The 21,734-nt window shown below is 35.5% G+C and overlaps 1 protein-coding gene across 1 annotated transcript in view; it reads left to right on the top strand.

Moving 5' to 3' along the window:
• The window catches only part of ELOVL4 (ELOVL fatty acid elongase 4), a 37,143-nt gene extending 23,593 nt beyond the window's left edge, over positions 1 to 13,550 (top strand). Inside the window, exons 2-6 of the mRNA XM_004450576.5 lie at positions 1,339 to 1,526; positions 1,927 to 2,007; positions 6,052 to 6,223; positions 7,985 to 8,112; positions 10,621 to 13,550. Of these exons, the coding sequence (XP_004450633.1) occupies positions 1,339 to 1,526; positions 1,927 to 2,007; positions 6,052 to 6,223; positions 7,985 to 8,112; positions 10,621 to 10,896 (845 nt within the window). The 3' untranslated portion in view covers positions 10,897 to 13,550. The remainder of the gene's footprint in view (positions 1 to 1,338; positions 1,527 to 1,926; positions 2,008 to 6,051; positions 6,224 to 7,984; positions 8,113 to 10,620) is intronic.
• The last annotated feature ends 8,184 nt before the right edge of the window (positions 13,551 to 21,734 follow it).

Raw genomic sequence — 21,734 nt, 5'->3', positions numbered from 1 at the left:
ATTGGCTCTTTTTCCTGGAGCAAGAAGTGAAGTAAAGAATGATGAACCTTATGGGCATCCAGAAGTTAAAAGAAAAACCTCAGGGATCCATTTAGTCTTTGGAATGATGGCATGGTATCTGTTGGAGCTTCCTGAAAATGTAGAATCTTCCCTGAAATGGTCCACACTCCAGACTTACTGCCTTTTAACTGTTTATGCAGGTGATTCTTTTGCTCATTAAAATTGGAGGAAGAACTAAGCTAGTCCACCTTCTCTCAGATTTTGTAGCTGAAGGAATTGAAGACAGATTGTGCCTGTAAGGTCCTATCCACAGAAGCAGAGCCAGCATTAGAACTCAGCTAGTCTATTTACAGATAGAACCTAGCATGCTTTCCCTGATATCTCTGTTGTTTATTAACTTCCACATTTTTACTCTGCTTTTGGTCTCTGTTAGTGTTAAACAAGAACTTTTCCTCTTTGTGACAAACTCATGGAAAAAAACCAGTATCTCTCCTGTAGACTGTGGGTAAGAATAGGATAGTGTAGCATTTCCTTCTCTAGTGACCTGAAGTAGAATGGGGCTTTAGCAAGTTTCTGTAATATGGAAAAATAAAGATCTAAATAGATAAGCATCCCATGTTTTGTGGGGGAACCTTTGGCATAGAAAGATATGATCAGAGAAGGATAATAAGACAACATTAAAGACATGTGAGGAACGCTGATAAGACCATAATGGCATAATGCCTTTAACAAAAAGTCAGCTCACTAACATCTAGGTTATTCATTGAGAAAAAAAATAGGCTGATTTTCTCAAGGAAAAAATTAGAAAAATCTCTTAAATATGGTGATTACCATTTAAATAAAATATAGAATAGTAATGGTCTCCAGCTTAATCTCCCCAGCTGTAACTGTATACTTGTCTTAAGTATCAGAGATATTCCAAAGAATGGCTTCCATTGCCCCACATCTCTTCAGTCTACCAAGTATTTGCTGCTTCAGGAATGGATATAGAGAGCTGCTGCCAGTCTGCACTGATTACTTTCATGTGTTTAATATGGAAGTTTCCTTTCTCCTTAAAATACATATTTTCCACCTATGAAATCTTTCCTTAACTTTTCATACCAAACTTATCTCATATATTTTTAGTGAGTTTTATATCTTGTCCTTGTTTTCTAAGTTCTCTCTAAAATATAGTGTATGACGTAAGTAACGAAACAGTTTTCAAATGCTATTCACAGGAATCAATCTCATTTCTTTGATTTTTAATGTATTTTTAAGTTGAAACATTGTAACTCCTAATTTCATTTTAGAAATCAGGTATTATTTAATTAATCTTATGTTAATTTGTTCTCTCTGCAGATAAACGCGTAGAAAATTGGCCTCTAATGAAGTCTCCATGGCCTACACTAAGTATAAGCACTCTCTATCTCCTGTTCGTGTGGCTGGGTCCAAAGTGGATGAAGGACCGAAAACCTTTTCAGATGCGCTTAGTGCTCATTCTCTATAATTTTGGGATGGTTTTACTTAATTTTTTTATCTTCAGAGAGGTAGGTTTATTAAGTTTCCTATGTAGTAATTCCCCAGAGTTATAGGGAATGAAAAAATGATAATGTATAAAACCACGCTTGTAATATTGTACCCTAAGATAACTCTTAGCTACTGTAGAAGTAAAAGTAGAAAGCAAGTCTTTGGTATGTGAAGATAATCAACATTATATGATTTTTAATTGAGATTTCAATTTACAGAAAAAAGGTGGTCCACAGTAACTTATAGAAATTCTGATGCAGCCAATGTTTAATGATTAAGAATTTTTACTATTTAGAATATTGGAAATTTTTTTAAAATATACTGCTTTTAAAATAATTTGAAGAGTCATATAATTGTACTTAGTGTCTTTAATGTTATATCTCGTTAAAACATTAACCCAAATGTTATCTTTTCCTCCAGTTATTTATGGGATCATACAATGCAGGATATAGCTACATCTGCCAGAGTGTAGATTATTCTGATAATGTTAACGAAGTCAGGGTGAGTACATTAAAAATCCTGTTAATTAGTAGAAATAGATTTAATTTTATAGGCCCTTGTATGTGAAAAATGTGCTTTAACTGTAAGTGAAATTATTGGATATTTAAAGCCAATAAAGCCATGTTTTCTTTAAACATACATAATGAAAATCTGTTTTCATACCTCCAATGTGTTCTTTCATTTGATAGGTGAGTGCATATGTGTTTGATTTCTACAGTACAGTCCTTTCTTTTATAACTTTTAGTGGATAAAAGTTCCACATTCAGTATAAATACATTATTTTACATTTTTGGTCAAGAATAGAAACCCACTTGTTAAAAAAGTCTAGGGAAAAACAAATGTTTTATAAACTGTGTAATATATAGTAAATTAAACATGGTACAATTTGTATAAATATCTCAGTTTGTATTGTATTTGCAGAAAAAGACATGCTAGTAATATAATGTCATATTTTATATTTTAGGTACCTATGTAATTATCATTTTACTCAAGTGTAAGAAACAACAAATTATCCTGAAAATGTTCTTAAGTATTTGTTGAACTCCTCTTATGTACTTTAGTTCATATTAAAATTATATATAACATATATAACACATACATACATCATATATAAAATCTATATTTTATATATATGGTAGTAGCTTCTTTGGGAAAAAATAGCTTGCTGGTATGGGGTTTGGATAATATAAATTTCAGTATTCATCAAGACTCAGATTGCTTAATACTTAACCATTCATTTTATGTCTAAAACTTCATTTCCATATTAGAAGACTTATGTGCTGAAGAAAAATCACCCTTTTGGTTGTCGCGTTTGTTTTATTCATTCAATAAATGTGTATGGAGCATCAACTGTGTGCAGATGCTGTGAGGGACACTGGTGACACAAAGGTGAAAAGACAGCCAAAGTTCCTGCCTTCATGGAACAGACATTCTAGTAGGGATGGGAGAGGCAGACAAAAATCATGTAAATAAATGGTTAAGAAGAAATTAAGACCTGTGATGTGACTGAGAGAGAATGGGAGGGATACTTCATTTAGATTTGATGGCTAAAGAAAACATTTTTCTTCAAATAACCATATTTTCAGAGAACCTCCTAGAGTTTTTACTTCTTTGATTTGGGGAAGGGGAAAAAAAGGAGTTTTATATCTTGAGAAATCCCTTAGGTTAAACAATATACTAGTATTTTTAGGATAAAAGTTTTAAAATGCCATTCTGGCAATTGTAAGCCTACACTCCATGCATAAACTTCCAATTCTTTAAAAAGCGAGCTATTGTGAAAAACATTATCTAGGAGAAAGCTGAGATTTATAAGATTGTATTTGAAATCTTCCTTCCTCTTCTTTCTCTTCTCTCTATCACCCTCCCCCATCACAAACATACAATTTAAACCAAACCTTGTTCAGAATAACTCATCCAATTAAAATACTATACAACTGAAGTATCTCTATAATATAGTATACAAGCTAGGATTTGTAGCTTGTTAATTTATAATTTTGTTTTTCTGGGGAGAAATTCAGGTGTTTTGAAACATCCTCATCTGATATCTAGAGAGATTGGGTTTTTCCATAATTGTTAGTTTTTGGTAAATCAGGAAGCAAAGTATGCATTTTATAGACACATGCATGCTGTCATATTCTGATAATATTCTAATTGCAAATTGGTTAACAGTTCATTCTTGGCAAAATCCTATATTAATTTTCTCAATGTAAGTAAGATTTTATTACCTTACTAATAAAAATTTAAATTACACCGTCACTAACAGAATTTAAAACTTCTCAAACTCAATTAGCAAACATTACTCGTAGATATTATTTGCCCTGTAATGTGCATGGCATCCCTCCCAAGATTTTCCCATTAAAACCTCCCCAACACCCTAAAATCTTGAATTTGCTGAATGAAAATAAGCCAGATACTGCTTAAAGTCAACCTCTAAGTCTAAAGTATGTCAGAAGCCCGTTCTTTATCAACTTTATATTACATTAAGAATATGGGAACAGATGTGACTCAAGCAGTTGAGTGCCTGCCTCCACATGGGAGCTTCTGGGTTCAGTTCCTGGTGCCTCCTGAAAAAACAAAAACAAACAAGAAGCAAAATCTAATGAAAAAAACAGTTCAGGGAAGGAAGCCAATATGACTCAGTGGTGGAATACCATCTTCCCACATACAAGGTCACAAGTTCAATCCCTGGCACCTAGTACCTTGAAAAAAAAAAAGAATGGATAAGGGGAGCAGATGTAGCTCAAGTGGTTGAGCACCTGCTTCCTATGTATGAGGTTCTGGTTTTGATCCCCAGTACCTCCTAAAAATAAAACAAATGAAAAAACCAGCTGTCACTGGGGAGCAGATGTAGCTCAGTGGTTGAGCGCATGCTTCCTACATACAACGTCCTGGGTTCAATCCCCAGTAACTCCTAAAAAAAAAAAAAAAAGAATGAACAATTCTGGACAGTTTCTCCAAACCTATTTTATTTTATTATTACTATACCTCCTGAAATTAGAAGATATTATGGATTTAGGTAAGACAAATACAATTAGTATATGGTCACTCACAATTATTAAAGCATCATTACTTTTGAATTTTTCAGGATATTTCATATTATATAAGAAGCAGCAAAATTGTGACACTATCATGAGTTATTCAGTTTCAAAATAGAAATTTAGTTGTTCCAAAAGCTAATAATAATAATATTTATTAGATAAGTAGAGTGAATATTTAACTTAGAGAATCATTTTTTTTTAATTCAACTGTTATGTAACCAAGAAGTATCACTTTCCACTTTGTTGTAGCCATTTCAAATATATCTAATGCAGTTTACAAACTAAGGAGGAGAATTTATTATTACAAATGAATTGTGGCTAGTTTAGAGGCCCAGATGGGGGGAAAATAAGACATCTCTTACCTTCTAGAAAACATTTACTAGTGCCAAAGTGGTTATAGTCATTTTATCTAAAGTACTAATATCTTAGTGTAAATCAATATAGTGCTGCCATGAATAACTATCTCAAGCCTTTTTTCAACCAATTTTGCCATTTTCAGCAATATCATTATTTGAACAAATTCAGTAAATAATTTTCAATCTGTAAATATCAGACTTTATTTTTCCCTTGGCCTTTCTCTTTCCTCTCTTCACACACTTTAAAAATGTGGTTTTACTTTTCAAAACCAAAAACCAAAACTAAGCCAAACAAACAAAAACCCATGACATCCAACAGGTACAGTTATAAAATGAGAAGGAGATCTTTCAACTCTAAAACATCTGAGATTGACTTTGACTCTGTGTCAAGCCCCTGACAAAGGTGTATAAACAAATTTTAGTTACAGAATGCCTCATTTGTTATTTGTCCATAGGAAACTTGTCATAGAAAGCAACATAAAAAAGTTAAGTTTATTACTGTTATCGTAGGATTCTTTTAAAATATTTTACAACATACTGAGGTCACCTCTCATCGGATCCTTAATCTCAAAATGTAATCTTTTTGCACCATCTGGTGTCTTAATCAGAACCCAGGAGAAAAGATTCGTGGGTGTAAATGGGATTATGTTTATGACCTAGGAAATATTTATTTTTCTTTCTTTGTTTCAATTTATCATCTTAAAGATTTTACTACCTAAAATGAACTTCTGTGATTGGGGCTTATATTAGAGTGAGAGACAGACAGACACTGATAGAGACAAGTTTTGCTACACAAGTCTACTTACAAATGTATCTAAAGGTATGTTATCAGCTAAGAATAAACATCTGAGTTTCTCAACCAAATTGAGAAACATAGCAGTATAAATGAGTTAGCTCTATATCCTGCAGTTTGACTCTACATGACATGCACTTATATGCTGACTAAACATTTTCTCTGAATAATTGGTACTGTGGAGATAACAGCTTTTGACTCTTCCATTTTTTTTTTTTCCTCTCAGGTTTCAAACCCACTTAGTCCAAAATAAGTCCATGCCTTGTACATTTCGTGCAATGAAGATTAATTTGGACTTATTTACAATGAATACAAAACCCTATGACTTATGCTGGTTTTTTTTCCCTTTATTTTACAGATAGCTGCTGCTCTGTGGTGGTACTTTGTATCTAAAGGAGTTGAATATTTGGACACAGTGTTTTTTATTCTAAGGAAGAAAAACAACCAAGTGTCTTTTCTTCATGTATATCACCACTGTACAATGTTTACATTGTGGTGGATTGGGATTAAGTGGGTAGCAGGGGGACAAGGTAAGCATTTTCAGGAACATTATATGTAGTATTAAATTGCATAGTAATTGTGTTGGGTGGAAAGTAATGGGAACCTAGGAATTTGACTTGGTCTACCATTTAATTTGCTTTCATGGCCAGTCATTTCTGTGTGTGTGTGTTTTTTTAAAGATTTATTTATTTATTTCTCCCCTCCCCACCCCACCCCAGTTGTCTGTTCTCTGTGTCCATTTGCTGCGTCTTCTTTGTCCGCTTCTGTTGTTGTCAGTGGCAGGGGAATCTGTGTTTCTTTTTGTTGCGTCATCTTGTTGTGTCAGCTCTCTGTGTAGGTGTTGCTATTCTTAGGCAGGCTGTACTTTCTTTCATGCTGGGCTGCTCTCCTTATGGGGCGCACGCCTTGCACGTGGGGCTCCCCTACGTGGGGGACACCCCGCGTGGCACGGCACTCCTTGTGCGCATCAGCACTGCGCATGGGCCAGCTCCACACGGGTCAAGGAGGCCCGGGGTTTGAACCGTGGACCTCCCATGTGGTAGACAGAGGCCCTAAGCACTGGGCCAAGTCCGCCACCCCATTTCTGTATTAATTTCACTCCAAATACTTGCAGGGAAATTAAAGCTTAACTCTTTTTTTAACCTGTGACTACTTTAACATCTAAAGTGTCTTCCCAGAGAGAGCACAAGCTAGGCCTAAATGTAGAAAATAATATTTTGATGAGATTCCGTTCCTGTAGTCCCAATCTCAAAAAAACCAAGATATAACTTCTTGGTTTGAAGACTCCAACTTCAGTCCAAGCCCATACCTGCTCTAAAATAGGCCTTGTGACCCGTTGGTTCTTATGCACAGGGAATTGTGTACAGCCTTGTTAATGTTAAAGATTATCTGAATCCACAGTTTGGCCAAGGTCTGCCCCCATTGTTTTCAGATACCCATATAGCACAGGATAATTCATGTTATTGGTCCGGAAACAGACCATTCCTTGGATTAAGGCCCAGGGTGCACATGATTATAGTACAATTCCTCTTGCTTCTGTTTATTGTCATATTACGGTAACTGGCAACTTGGAAATTCACACTTACAAGTTGTTATTGGGGAGCAATTTAAAACAGTACAGTTAAAGTAAAATTGTAATTTTAAAAGAAATATTAGTAAATTTGGGCTGGCCACGAAATCATTTTGTGACAAAATTCATTTTCATTACACCTGTACTTTGATTTAATTAATATTCAGAAGATAAGAATGCCATTGACTTAGACTAACTGGAATATCTGTGTAACAGTATTCCATGAGTGTTGTGCAATTTATTATATTTAAAACTATTTTAAAAATTAGGCCGTAAGTACTATATTGTTTAGATATGTATATTGGCCCATCTAAAGGCAATAATGGAACATTTTCAAGTCTACTTAAAGATTTATATGTGCCATGACCTTTCCCCACTCCCACAAAAATAGTAAAATTAAGAGGAATAAAGACAATAGTTCAATTAGGGCCTATCAAACAAACTCACTGTACTGTATCATTTGAAAACTAGAAAATTTAAACTTACCACTTTGAAAGTTCTTTCCATTTGAACAACACATATGCTTATTTATAGTAAAAAAACTCAAATACAAACTTTTTTAAAAACTAGCTTCTTTAGTACTACTTTAAATCTTTGATTCCTAATCTCTACTCAAGATTAAATGTTAGAAAATACTGTTAGACTCATTTATTTTATATCCAAATGTTTATAGCCTAATAACATTGTCTCTTTCTTGCAATGATCTTTTGTTTTTCTAAAGCATTTTTTGGAGCCCAAATAAATGCCTTTATCCATGTGATTATGTACTCATACTATGGGTTAACTGCATTTGGCCCATGGATCCAGAAATATCTTTGGTGGAAGCGATACCTAACTATGCTGCAGCTGGTGAGTTAAACACTGAAAATATTTGAACTTTATTAATCGGAAAAGGCTAAATTGTTTTTGGAAAAGTTTCTATTACAAAATTAACTTTCTCTGTCCACTAGCTTTAGCAGTTAAGACTGCTTAGCTGTAAGCTACCTATCATAGTCCTGGTCACAGCCACTTCCTTTTTTAATGTCCTTGAAAAACTTACCCCGCTAAAAAAGAAACATTTTTTACAAATGCCTGTGAAATCTTTAAATATCCTAAGTACACTACAAAGTCCGTAGACTCTTGTGTGACTAGGAAAGTAATTGAATTTTTTTCTCAAGTGATGTTTTTTATTTTAACATTTTATTACCAGCTCTCCTCACTCTATCCTTGCATAAGTATTGTTTCCATTTTTCAGTGCTCATTTTATACATTTAGAGTATAAAAGCTGAAAAGAAGGCACAGAGCCAAGGAAGGTTTGGAGTAAAAGAAAGGGACATAAGGACCAGAGAACTCCTCTTAATTCTCTAAAACCGTTGCCTACAGAGTTGAGCCAGGTATTTTCAAATATTGTTGATTAGACCAGACACTCTTCCACACATACCCTGAGCAGGTCTTCTCATCACATCTGGGTGGATCAGTGAAACCTTCAGAGTGAGGCAGTGTCATCACACTGAAAGTCCAAAAGCTGTTCTTCAAGCCTTAGACTTTATTATAATTTGCCTTAATCATAGTGTATACACAGTTTCATCAGTGGAAGCACATTTGGAAATATTATCCATTGCTGCTGTAAGTTGCTAAACAACCAGCTAACCAAACAGGAACCACAGCTTTTGGGGAATGCAGGGAGAGAAGAATTCATTTGTAACTATAAAATACTACAGGAAACTTCTCCAGCTTTTTGTGTTGTTTATATAGTTTGTTTAATTAATTTTTCCTGCTAATTAGTAAATGATCCCAAGAAAATGAAGAGATAGCAAAAATCAAGTGAACTATTTACATCTATTTTGTTGGAACCTGCACTTGACCCTCCTTGAGCGATCCCATATTCAATCACATCCATATATATATACCCTTTTTAAAATATATATATGTTTTTAAAAATATTCTTATTGTCCTTTTTTTCTTTAAATATATAGATCACACAAAATGTTACCTTAAAAAATATGAGGTTCCCATATACCCCACTCCTCCCACATCAACAACCTCTTTCATCAGTGTGGCACATTCATTGCATTTGATGAATACATTCTGGAGCACTGCTATGCAGCATGGATTATAGTTTACACTGTAGTTTACACTCTCCCCCAGTCCAGTGGGTTATGGCAGGATATGTAATGTCCTGCTTCTGTCCCTTTTTCAGTGATGCAGGTTATAAGAACAATTATGAAACCAAAAGTTCTTAATGTCTGGATTTTGCCATGGAAAGTTTTAAAAATTAGTTTGACATAAATTTCTGATACACATGGAATAAGTTTATTTTTAATATTTAATATAAATAATTAACATTGGTTAATGGTCTCCTTAAAAGAAAAACCACAATTGCCCATTACTGATAGGATGCTGTTTCTGTGAACAGTGGTACATTTCTAAACCAAAAGTTTCCACAATTCCCTTCAGAGAACATCATGTGAATTAATATTGTAAAAATTAGCCCTTATTAACACCATGAAATTTATAAGTCTTTACATCTCAATCCTTTCTTTTATTGTTCTATCAGAATTTAAAATTATTTCATTATTTTAAGTATCTTGATTTTGGCTTTTCCCTATTCAAAAACTCTTAAATTTGAAAGTGAGAATCTCTCTTTTTGTGCATATTCTCAAATGTTTACTAAATTTTATCAGAATCTTAGTTTTTAAAGGATAGTGTTAATTCAGATACAGAATTTACCTACCTACTATTCTGTCAAAAACAAATAGTGAGCATTTCAGTAAGTTTTAAAAATTATATAGACCAGCTTACTGACAGTTCTTTGGAAAGAAATCTGGCTAAAATGTGGGAGCATAACAAAAATGGAAGCAGTTACAATACGGTTACTTTCCTCTTGTAGACCATTGATAGTCCCTGCCATTAGATAACATTATACTACAAATATTCATTGAGTCTGGACATTGTGCTTAGGACTTGAATCATCAGTGAGCAAGTCAAAGCCCTGCCCTCTGGAGTTACAATCTAGTGGAAAGATGGACAATTTATATATATGTATATATATATAAATATAAATTAAAGATAGTTATAACTGCTATAAAGAAAAAGAAACAAAAACAAAAAAATCCCTTTGGTTAATGGGATTGGGAGGGCCCATTGACTGGAGGTAATTTTGGTTCAAGTGGTTGGGAAGCCCTTGCTAAGAAGATGGCATTTGAGCTGCCATCTGAATGGGAAAGAGCCAGCCATGGAAGCCAGTGAACTATTAAACTTGGGACAGTGGGGCAAAATTTGGGTTTATGATTGCTAGAGAGAAGATTCTCTTTTTGTTGCTAGAAGTTGTTTACTGTTGTGATTAAATGAATTCTGTATTGTCTTTTTGTTTTTCAGATTCAGTTCCATGTGACCATTGGGCATACAGCATTGTCTCTTTACACTGATTGCCCCTTCCCCAAATGGATGCACTGGGCTCTAATTGCCTATGCAATCAGCTTCATATGTCTCTTCCTTAATTTCTATGTTCGGACATACAAAGACCCTAAGAAATCAAAAACTGGGAAAACAGCTGTGAATGGTATTTCAGCAAATGGTGTGAACAAACAAGAAAAGCAGCTAGTAATAGAAAATGGAAAAAAGCAGAAAAATGGAAAAGCAAAAGGAGAGTAAATTGAACTGGGTCTTAACTGTTGTTGACAGTAAGGAAGTTCCCATTTCATATAAAATTTACAGAGAAAACGAAGCAAATGAGGGCTTGAAAAAGCAAATGTGCTCTATGTACCTGTACCTTTTAGACTGAGTAAAGTGTTTAGAATACCCAGATGCTTAATTTATAAAGCTTTTATTTTAAACATTTTTTTTATTAGCTTTTATGTTATCCAGACCAAAGCAATCAACATGTGACTTCGGAGACTCTCCCTCTCACATCAGATGAGATTTTCCATGTCTCTTATATATACTCATTCCTCAGTCTGAATTTTAGATGATCACAGAAACAGTCTTTAGGAATTTTTTTGTTGTTGTTAAATTACTAACTACCTACTGATTTAAGTCAGCTACCTTATATTTTCTGATTCAACGCTGAAAATGCAGATATTTTAAAAATTTGCACATTTGAATTCATTTGCTGACTAGAATGGTTGAACTTCTAGGTCAGAGGTTGAACTCCACCTCTGCTGTGATATCCCCTTTTAACTATAATGAAATTTTTAAAATCCGCTGATCTCTGTAGACTCTTAGAGGCTTGATGATGATGGTGTTGGTGAAAATAAGAATTACAGTAAAATCCTGTCTGGCACTCAAAGATCACTATGACTTGTGGCACAAATCACTGTGGAAAACAATTTTTATGTGAACAAGTAGCCTTTGAATACTCCTATTACTATGAGAAATATGTTTTGAAAATTAAGATTATTTTCTAATTGGAACATGAAACAACATGTCTTCATGGTAATGTCATAAAATAGTTACATTTATGTGCTACTATATGTTAGAAAAGAGTGTGATGATTTTTATCAGGCTTTCTTGTTTTGATCTGTGGCTGTTACCAGTTTTTTTCACATGTGGAAATTTACCTACCTCTCCTGTTGGAAAGAAATTTAAAATGAAATAAATTTTAATTTAAAAATCAAGGAGTCCTCTACTGTAAATTTTAGACATATTAACTTCAAATCCACTATTTTTGTTTTGTTTACAAGTTACACACATCAAACTTTTCCATTCAACTATCCTTCCCTTTCAATGTGTTTAATTTTGGATTGATATTTTCCTTGTAACTAAGTTTCAAGATCTTATTTATTACCAGATATGAAGTATAAACTCATTTTGGTGCAATATCCTTGACTCCTTGGTGCTATAGATCATTAAATTCAGTGCTTGAAGGTATAGGTATTGTTAAAACACAAAATGAATAAAAGTGAGAGTAGTCAGAACTATGAAATGAAATTTACTATTTACAGATGAAGTATTTCATGTATATAAGTAAACAAATGCATTTGGGAAGAGGATTTGTATACCATGTTTTATTTCAAGGTTAGTTTGTTAGGTTGTGTTGTAGAAGGGTCATTATAGAGAGGGAAAATGTGACAAGAAAGCATGAATATTACCAAGTATCTTGACATGTGAGAACTACATGTGCAGGATGTTTGTGCAAATAATTTCAAAATATTTTGTGAACTATAAAATACTTATTATGCATTAAAATTACACACTTTTACTCCCGAGGCATACAGTGGTGAGAAATAAAGAAAAGTTGCAACACTTACAAGTTGGGCTAAGAGGATTCAACTTTGTTTTTGCTGCTCAGTGTGTAATAACTGACAATTTGTAAATCTTTGTGAACATTCTGTATTGGTTCTCCATAGCTACTCATTCCCTGCTACCTGATTTCAACACAATAAATTTACTGCTACTACTGTGGGGAAAATAATTTTTCTTTTTTGTTAACCAGTTTATTATGCAAATCGTCTGCCATATGTTTGTTTAATTTAATGCTAGAATTCTAAATTCTTTTCTGCTGCCAATTTCTTATATAGAAAAGAAATAAAACTAGAACTTTGGTGTCTGCAGTTTATGGTTTAAAAAACTCATTTTTTTATGGTAACATTTTTATTGTAAAATTAGTTTCCTTTGGAAGAGCTTTTGGATTCAGACATAAAACATATTCTTCTATCATATTCTTACATTTGTCATTTCAAATGTAAACTTTAACACTTCTTAATGCATGGGGTTGTTTTGTTCCAAATATTAAAGCAGGGAGCTCTTATGTTTTTACATTTAAATCATTCAAGTCCTTACTATGCTTAAACTAAGTATACTTATGGAAGGTGATTTTTAAGATGTGGTAAATATAGCCCTTTCTGGTAGCTCTCATAATTTCTTTGTCATCACAGGTAAATTTCATGCTTCATATCTAAAAGTCAGTGAATGAAGATTGCAATTGTTTTTGGTAAAACTTTGTCACTAACTGAAGTAATTTTTTCTTACATAGAAAAGAGGCAATGTATTAAAATATTTGCAATGACTAGAAATACCTGAGATATGTAAGTGAGTTTTCCAATATAATCTATGATGGTTACTCATCTTTTTCCTCTTTTCTGTGTTACCCTTGAATCTGTTTTGTTGGAGAACAGTGATGGATAACTAGTCTTAGTTTTAATATTATTTCTTCATTGGAATGTATTTTAATACAGATTATTGTATTCCTAGTTTAGGAGATAAACTCTAGCAGTGTTCTGTAGTGCATTAAGAATGTTTTAATTTACAGGTTTTTCCATATATGCAACCATTACCCTATAAATAAAAAAAGAGAACGAAGAGATCAATTTATTTTTGCCATCTTATCTGTTTATGTAATAAACAAGCACTGTATGTGGATAGTGGCAGAACTTTTGAATCATAATCTCATTAGATTGCGACAGATCACCCTGAGCTATTCACACTCTCCCAATTTTTTCCTTTTGACAAACAGCTCATACTTAATCTCAGCCAGCTGTATTCATAACACTACCCATATTGAGGAAAAGATGACTGTAGATAAGTGGGATGGAAATGGGCTTGCTCAGGGCAGACGTGAGTGACTTAGCTTTAGGCATCCTGCTGACTGGTAAATAGGGCAACTGAGAAGGTAGGCAGGCACCACCATGGGAACTACATATACAAGAACACAGGTCTGAGCAGTAGCTGTAAAACCTCTTACGGAAATGAGTCACCTGGTACTCTGCAAGCACATGATTTTAACAAGTGACCTCGGAAAGCAAGTCCTTAATTGTGATGTATTTTGGAATCCATGCTTAGTCGGGTTTTTCAGGCAGATAGCTTCTCAGAAGAATAATCATGAAAAGGATGAGAAATAGATTCCTTTTTCCAAACATTATAAATCATACAAATGTTAAAAGTTGGTTTTCCTCAGGTAAATTGTAGAAGAAATTTACCTGTGAATTGAATAGCATGACTTAAAGTCTGTAACATGACTCTTACTGAAGGAGATTTAGAACCACTATAAACAAGGATTGTGAGATTCTAGAATATTTTATCAAAAAGGGCCTTATGACTTAGTAAGAAGGCAGACCAAAACTGTCTTTAACTTTAGGTGATTAATTAATGGAATTCTGGATGAGCAAGAGGTGGTCTGAGTTAACACTTGTAGCCTTGTGAGTGTAGGTTTTGCCATGACTGAGAATTTAAATTTTTTCTACCTGTTTGAACAAAAAGCTCAGAATTTCGGTGTCTCTCTTTTGGGGTCATTTTTATTTAAAAACAAAAGCATATTTGCATATCCACAAATGAACATAATTTTCCTCATACCTTTGTGCCTTAGAGATCTGTCTGGTCTTTAAGAGAAATTTAACTTTCATTCTGATTGGTGAGAATTTCCCAGGGAATGTGTTCTTAAAGTAGTATCTCCTCCAAGAATAAATATGTGCTGAAACACAGTGTTTGATATCTTTATCTAATTATAAGGACCTAGTGCAACTATGAGAAGATCACATTGTAACTGAACATCACAGAATTTAAAAGCCATTCTAAAACTATACAAGATCTTGGGAGGCTTAAATAACATAGCCATTATAAAAAGTTGGAGACTTCAAATTATTACTTCCCAATTTAAATACGAGACTGTAAAAAGTTGTAAAGAGACATCTGATTTTAACTTGCTGTTTGAATTAACAGAATAATTTATCAGTCCATAGGCATATTCTGTATACCCTTTAGTATTTATGGCATTTAGAGATGCCAGTTAGGCTGCCTTTTGCCTTAATTTTTTTTCTTCTGAATTTGCTATGGGTAGAAAGGAAAACAATCCAGTTGAAATTCCTTCTTGCCCTGTCATCCATGATGCATTACATTTAACTGAGTTCCTCCTCCCTATAGGAAGCTATCCTAATAACCAGTCTTTCAAGAATAATTATTACCTAGCTATTTGGAAATGAGAGGGTGGATAGATTATGATTCTAGCACTGCAGTTAGCATTATGTTAGTGACATTCTCACCTCACCTTTGAGTGTGACAAGTGTTTAAATTTTATTAATAAATCGGGACCAAATACAAGTAAATCTTTATAAGCAGATTTACATAGTGTTTATCAGTTATATATTATAATGTTGGATTTCAAATATTTTCTGATTTCATTTCTCATTGTGGAACTAATAAAGTTGTTATATGATCACAAAAGAACAACTTCTCTTCAAGCCATGTTTATTCAACATTTAAGTGCTTGAATTATTACTGTCAGCCCTTGTCAAAGTGCTATCTGATCTTTCCTCCTGAAAGAAAAGAAGTACAGGAACTTGGGCAAAAGACCAGCCAGAGGAATTTGGGGGGGAAAATTTTCTAATATATCACTAGAGCTGAGATTTGGAGTTTATATCCTAGTCCACCCTAAATGTAACTACTTTAGAAATCTAGCACCATTTTTTAGATCAATGAGCTCTAGATGTTTATTAGCTTTGAGTCCTTTCCCAGCCTTCATATGCTTTCTCCCCTCCTTGCTCACCAGTATTATAGTTTGGAGGACTAAAAGTTACATTTCTTAAATTCCCTGGTGACATGAATTTTGAATACTGTCAGAGTCTTGGACCCGAAGGGTATCGGGAATGAAAGATAAAGAGAGATTGGGATCAGGGGATCTGAGAGCATTGAAGCCTCAAGCTCATCAGACAAATTTATTAATCTCAGGGGCTTGCTTATTATATACCCCAACAGGCCTTGAGAAGCAGGAACTATTCTAGATAACTATTACCATTACCTCATTCTTACTAACACAGTGAATTAGATAGTTACCAAAGCTCATAATGTTCTATTATATTATTGAAACAAATATACTCATTAATCTTGTTGCTCGGGTGGTTCAGTTCTAGCAAGTCTTTATTCCACCAGAATGTTACATTTCCCTGATAGATTTATGACCTGCACCTTTTTTCTCTAAGGACAGCATGACTCAGTGGTTAAGGAGGTAACTTGCTATTATGGAAACAACATGCCTTTGTTTCCCACAGGATACAAATTATTTTTTTCAATATGAGGCATGAATGGAATTTTGGGAAGGTAGAAAGGAGGTGGATGCACTCTTTCAGTGGCAGCATGAATAAAAGAGTGGGCTTCTAGGGTTGGCAACAGCTGGACTACATGTACCACTCTTGGCACTGATTTTGTGAATGTGGGCAGTGGTAATGGTAATTAAGATATCAACATATGGTGATAACACATAATGCAGATGTGGGCATATATGAATTTCAAGTCAAAAGACTAGGGCTGACCCCCCTGTCTTTCACTCTTTCACGTAACCAGTAATCATATTAGCATCTAATTCCTTTAATTAAAGCTCTTACTGCTTGAAACACTTTGGTACAAATTTCATGCAGTAAACCTAAACTAATTCAGTATTTAGCACCAAAAGTTGATCAAGAAATAGACCTCCAAAGATAGTAATACGGGATTGGTTCTCACCTAGTTAAGTTTACAGACTTAACTTCATGAACAGTGGGGAATAGGATACTATTTTCCATACAGGAAATAATTTATCACCTGTGGTCCATTTACAGTGAAATGTCCATTGAAGGCAAGTCTTCAGCATATCAAGTGGTGGTTGCATTACACTGGCATGTGGGAAATGAAGAATATAAAGACTTGAGTGGGCAAGCTGCTTCTGATTGCACTGCAGAGTTTATGGAAAATAAATTAGCTCAGGTTTTAAATTCTTAGCTCAGGGAAAGGACAAAGGTGCAGAGACCTATCATGACTACCGTAATAGACCCTCTTATATTTCATGGATACAGATTGAAATGTCTTAAGATACAAAGTTTGATGCTGTTAGTTGCAGAATTACAATTTAAGTTAAACTCACTGTTTAATTAGTTTTCATTGTGAAAGGAAATGCCAGGGAAATTGTGGGACCCAAAGAAAAGTACACTTCTCCCTTGTCTGATAAGTTGAAGTTCCTATAATGACCCCATCAGAGGTAGTGACTTTGCAAGGGGGTGCTTGATTTTCCTTATACCTGCCCTTCCATTGCGATCAGATGTGTAATGTGAATTGGATACAGCATGACCCAGGGGGACAAGTACAAAATTTATCCTGGGAGATGGCTTAGAATTGCAGGATTTGGCCAATTTTTGTCTGTAGATACTCAAGAAGTACATTTAAGAATAGATTTTAAAGGCACTAAACTAAGCAGGAAGGAATGGAACTTTGGATTGCACTGAAATTTTTGATACAGTTGAACTTACTAGAAAGTCTTGATTTAGGGCTTCAGTTCTACAATGAAAAGAGGCTTTAATGGGTTTGCTTAGTTGGTTAACTGAAACTTGGACTCAATGCTAGCTACATTAAAATGAGATATATGACAGGATGATACAACACAAACACACAAACAGCAAGCCCTAATATAAACCATGTTTATATTAATAGTTACATGGGGAAGCTGACTTGGCCCAGTGGTTAGGGCATCCGTCTACCACATGGAAGGTCCGTGGTTCAAACCCAGGGCCTCCTTGACCCGTGTGGAGCCGGCCCACGTGCAGTACTGATGCATGCAAGGAGTGCCATGGCACGCAGGGGTGTCCCCGTGTAGGGGAACCCCATGTGCAAGGAGTGCGCCCCGTAAGGAGAGCCACCCAGAGCAAAAGAAAGTGCAGCCTGCCCAGGAATGGCGCCGCACACACGGAGAACTGACGCAGCAAGATGATGCAGCAAAAAGAAAGCAGCAAGATGACGCAACAAAAAGAAAACACAGATTCCTGTGCCACTGACAACAACAGAAATGGACAAAGAAAAAAACACGCAGCAAATAGACAGAGAGGACAGACAACTGGGGCAGGCAGACAAGAGGAGAGAAATAAAATAAATCTTAAAAAAATAGTTACATAAATAGTACAATTTTATAATTATACTAATAAAATGTTTTTTCATCAGTTGTAACTAATGCAATGGTTTCATAATAGGGTGGTATATGGGAATTCTATTTTATGATTTTTCTGTAAACCCACAACTTCTTTAATAAAAAAAGAGATGTCAGAAATTCCTTGGAATGATGTGGAGGAGAGAATCTATAGAACTGTTGGAAAAGATTTATCATGTGCAACCCCCTTGACCACTTCCTCACTATGTTTGAGAAATACACTGTTAAGGACCACCAGCATCTCTGAGATATTCTGTCATGGGCTGTCTTCTGTAGGCTGGGATGTTGAGGGGAGGAGGATGCCGCCTCTGAAATGGGCTCCCAATGATGGTTTCACAGATTGACAGAGCGCAAATGGCAGTATATTAAATGCCAGTGATAAAGTGAACATGGTTACAATAATGGCAGTAGAGCCAGAGTGGTTAATAGAATGACTTGGCTTATAGATATTTATGGTGGTGGCTACTTCATTATAGCATCCCTAGGACTGAAATAGTTGGGCAACCTACTATTTGAATTAGTATAATTGACTGAACCATACTTAAACAGTATAACTGACTCTAAATCTGGTGAAAATCTGGCTTAAGTTACCAAGGGAGAGAGACAGCTCTCACCAGTTCCCAGACCAAAACATCACAAATGAAGGAAAACTGAAGTCCCTTGAGGACAAATTCCCTTCTGTAACAGTGTCACAAGAATACATTGCAAACCTGCTTCCTAGCTACCACCAGAAGGAAAGGGAGCTAACCAAACTGATTCTGGAGGCAGACTTGGCCCAATAGATAGGGCGTCCGCCTACCACATGGGAGGTCTGCGGTTCAAACCCCGGGCATCCTTGACCCATGTGGGGCTGGCCCATGCGCAGTGCTGATGTGCGCAAGGACTGCCGTGCCACACAGGGGTGTCCCCGCGTAGGGGAGCCCCACACGCAAGGAGTGTGCCCCGTAATGAGAGCCGCCCAGCGCGAAAGAAAGTGCAGCCTGCCCAAGAATGGCGCCGCACACACAGAGAGCTGACACGGCAAGATGACACAACAAAAAGAAACAGATTCCCGGTGCTGCTAATAAGGATAGGAGTGGTCACAGAAGAACACACAGCAAATGGACACAGAGAGCAGACAACTGGGGGGGGGGGGGGGGGCGGGGGAGGGGAAGGGGAGAGAAATAAATAAAAAATAAATTAAAAAAAAAAAACACAAACCAAACTGACTCTGAGATGTCATTGATTGTTGGCTACCCAGTTGCTACTGTGATCACCAATAAAAATATGGGCTTAAATCGGGGCTTTTGAGTTTCTGCTATCACAGATGAGGATTTAGCTCAGTCATATCACAGCCACCTTGCTGAAACTTAAGTGATACACTTACATCTCCACCTCTTTCTGCAGCTATAGAAACTATCTCTTGATCTTATACTTCATAAGATGCAGATACAAATGTCCTTGTATTTCCTTTATCTCCAGATCCTCCAATTTTTATTCTGCATCTGTAGTTTTATGCTTATGCTGTCAAGACTGGTAACATTTACATTCTATTCTATGATCATAATTGTCTTTTATGTTTTGTTTTCAAAATTATTCTAAAAGTAGAAAGTCAATAAAATATTTACATTGTTTAAACAGTATATATACTGTGATCTTCAGAGCCAAGTACTGTGCCATGATGACATTTCTTTTTTGTATAGCTTTTTTTCTTAGAGGCTTTTAGATTGCCTTTTTTTTTTCTTGAATTGTCTCTCTATTTTCAAATGTCTCAAATATTCTGTCAAATCTACAGAATCCCCTTTTATTTTTGTATCTATCCCTCTTTAAGATATACGGAACATGCTGCTCTCTAAGACATTTGTACACTATCATTCTGATAATCCCCCTTATTGTTCACAGGGTTGAGACTGTTGTTTCTTGGATCACATATCTTATTCCTTCTTGCTTTTTCTCTCATTTGGCTGGATTATAGCCTTTCTAAGAAAGGTTACATGGGTGGTATGTTTTCTGAGTACTAACATAGCTCAAATTGCCTTTTTCCAGCTTTCAAAAGTGATTAATAGTTTGGCTGAGTGTAGAATTCTAGGATGAACGTCATTTTTTTTTCTTTAGAAACTTGAAAAAAAAGTTCCATTTTCCTTACATTACTAATGTTGCTTAGGAAAAAAAGTAAATGCTACCTAAACTTTATTCCTTTGTTAATTGCCTGTTTCGCCAATTTTCTTTATCCTTAGGTTTCAAAAATTTCACAATGATTTTTTTTACATGTGGCTCTTTTTTCACTTATCCTGCTGCACACCTGAAGTCTCTTTCTACACAAAAAATCTCTCTTTAATTAAAGAAAATTCTTTTCTATTATTACTACAATTTCTTCCCCTTCATCTTCTCTGCTCTTACTTTCTGAAAATACTATTATTTGGATGTTGTTGAACCTGAATCAATCCTCCAAATTTCTTTTTTTCTCTTTATTTTTTTAATATTACATTCAAAAAATTTGAGGTCCCCATATACCCCCTCATCCCACTCCTCCACCCTTAACAACAACCTCCTCCATCATCATGAGCCATTCATTGCATTTGGTGAATACACCTCTGAGCACCGCTGCACCTCATGGTCAATGGTCCACATCATAGCCCACATTCTCCCACAGTCCACCCAGTGGGCCATGGGAGGACATACAATGTCTGGCAACTGTCCCTGCAGTACCACCCAGGACAACTCCAACCCCCGAAAATGCCCCCACATCATATCTCTTCCTCCCACTCCCTGCCCCCAGCAGCCACCATGGCCACTTTCTCACACCAATGCCACATTTTCTTTGATTACTAATCATGATAGTTCATGAATAGAATATCAGTAAGTCCACTCTAATCCATTCTCTATTCCTCCATCCTGTGGACCTTAGAATGGCCATGTCCACTCCACATCTATATCAAGAGGGGGCTTAGATTCCACATGCATGCTGGATGCAATTCTCCTGCTTTCAGTTGTAGACACACTTGGCTCCCTGGTGTGGTGGTTGACCTTCCTCACCTCCATGTTAGCTGAGTGGGGTAAGTCCAATAAACCAGAGTGTAGGAGCTGCAAGTCTGTTGAGGCTCAGGGCCTGGCTATCACATGGTCAGTCCAGAGATTCAGATCCCCTGGGTATACATTAAACCCCAGCACCAACTACAGTTCCGGTAAAAGTAACAGGAGAGACTTGTGGACAAAGATCACATCTGAGTCCAGCTCCATCACACAGAAACACAAACCCCAAAGTAGAGCCACCTGACATGGCACTGAACTCCATCTGCCATGACCATAGAAACTGTCCTCCAAATTTCTTATTATTTACTAATATTTTTTTTGTCTTTTTTTTCTCTCCATTCTGGGAGATTTCATTAACTCTGTACTCCACTCCTTCCACTGAACTTTTATTTTAGCAATCACATTTTAGATTTCTAAGAATATGCACGTTCTCTGATTACTTCTTTTCCTCCTAACATCTTATTCTCATCTTACAGATGCTGCATATAATCCAATATATCTAAAATTCTTAATTTGAGAGTATTTCAAAAATTATTTTTATTCCTTGAATTACTTGTTCCCTCTAGGGCCAGTTTCCCAGCATATTTATCTTGGTCTC

The sequence above is a fragment of the Dasypus novemcinctus genome, chromosome 11 (assembly GCF_030445035.2).
Source record: "Dasypus novemcinctus isolate mDasNov1 chromosome 11, mDasNov1.1.hap2, whole genome shotgun sequence".
NCBI lineage: Eukaryota > Metazoa > Chordata > Mammalia > Cingulata > Dasypodidae > Dasypus > Dasypus novemcinctus.
Note: the sequence above shows the minus strand (reverse complement) of the source record. Positions and strands in the feature narration are given on the sequence as shown.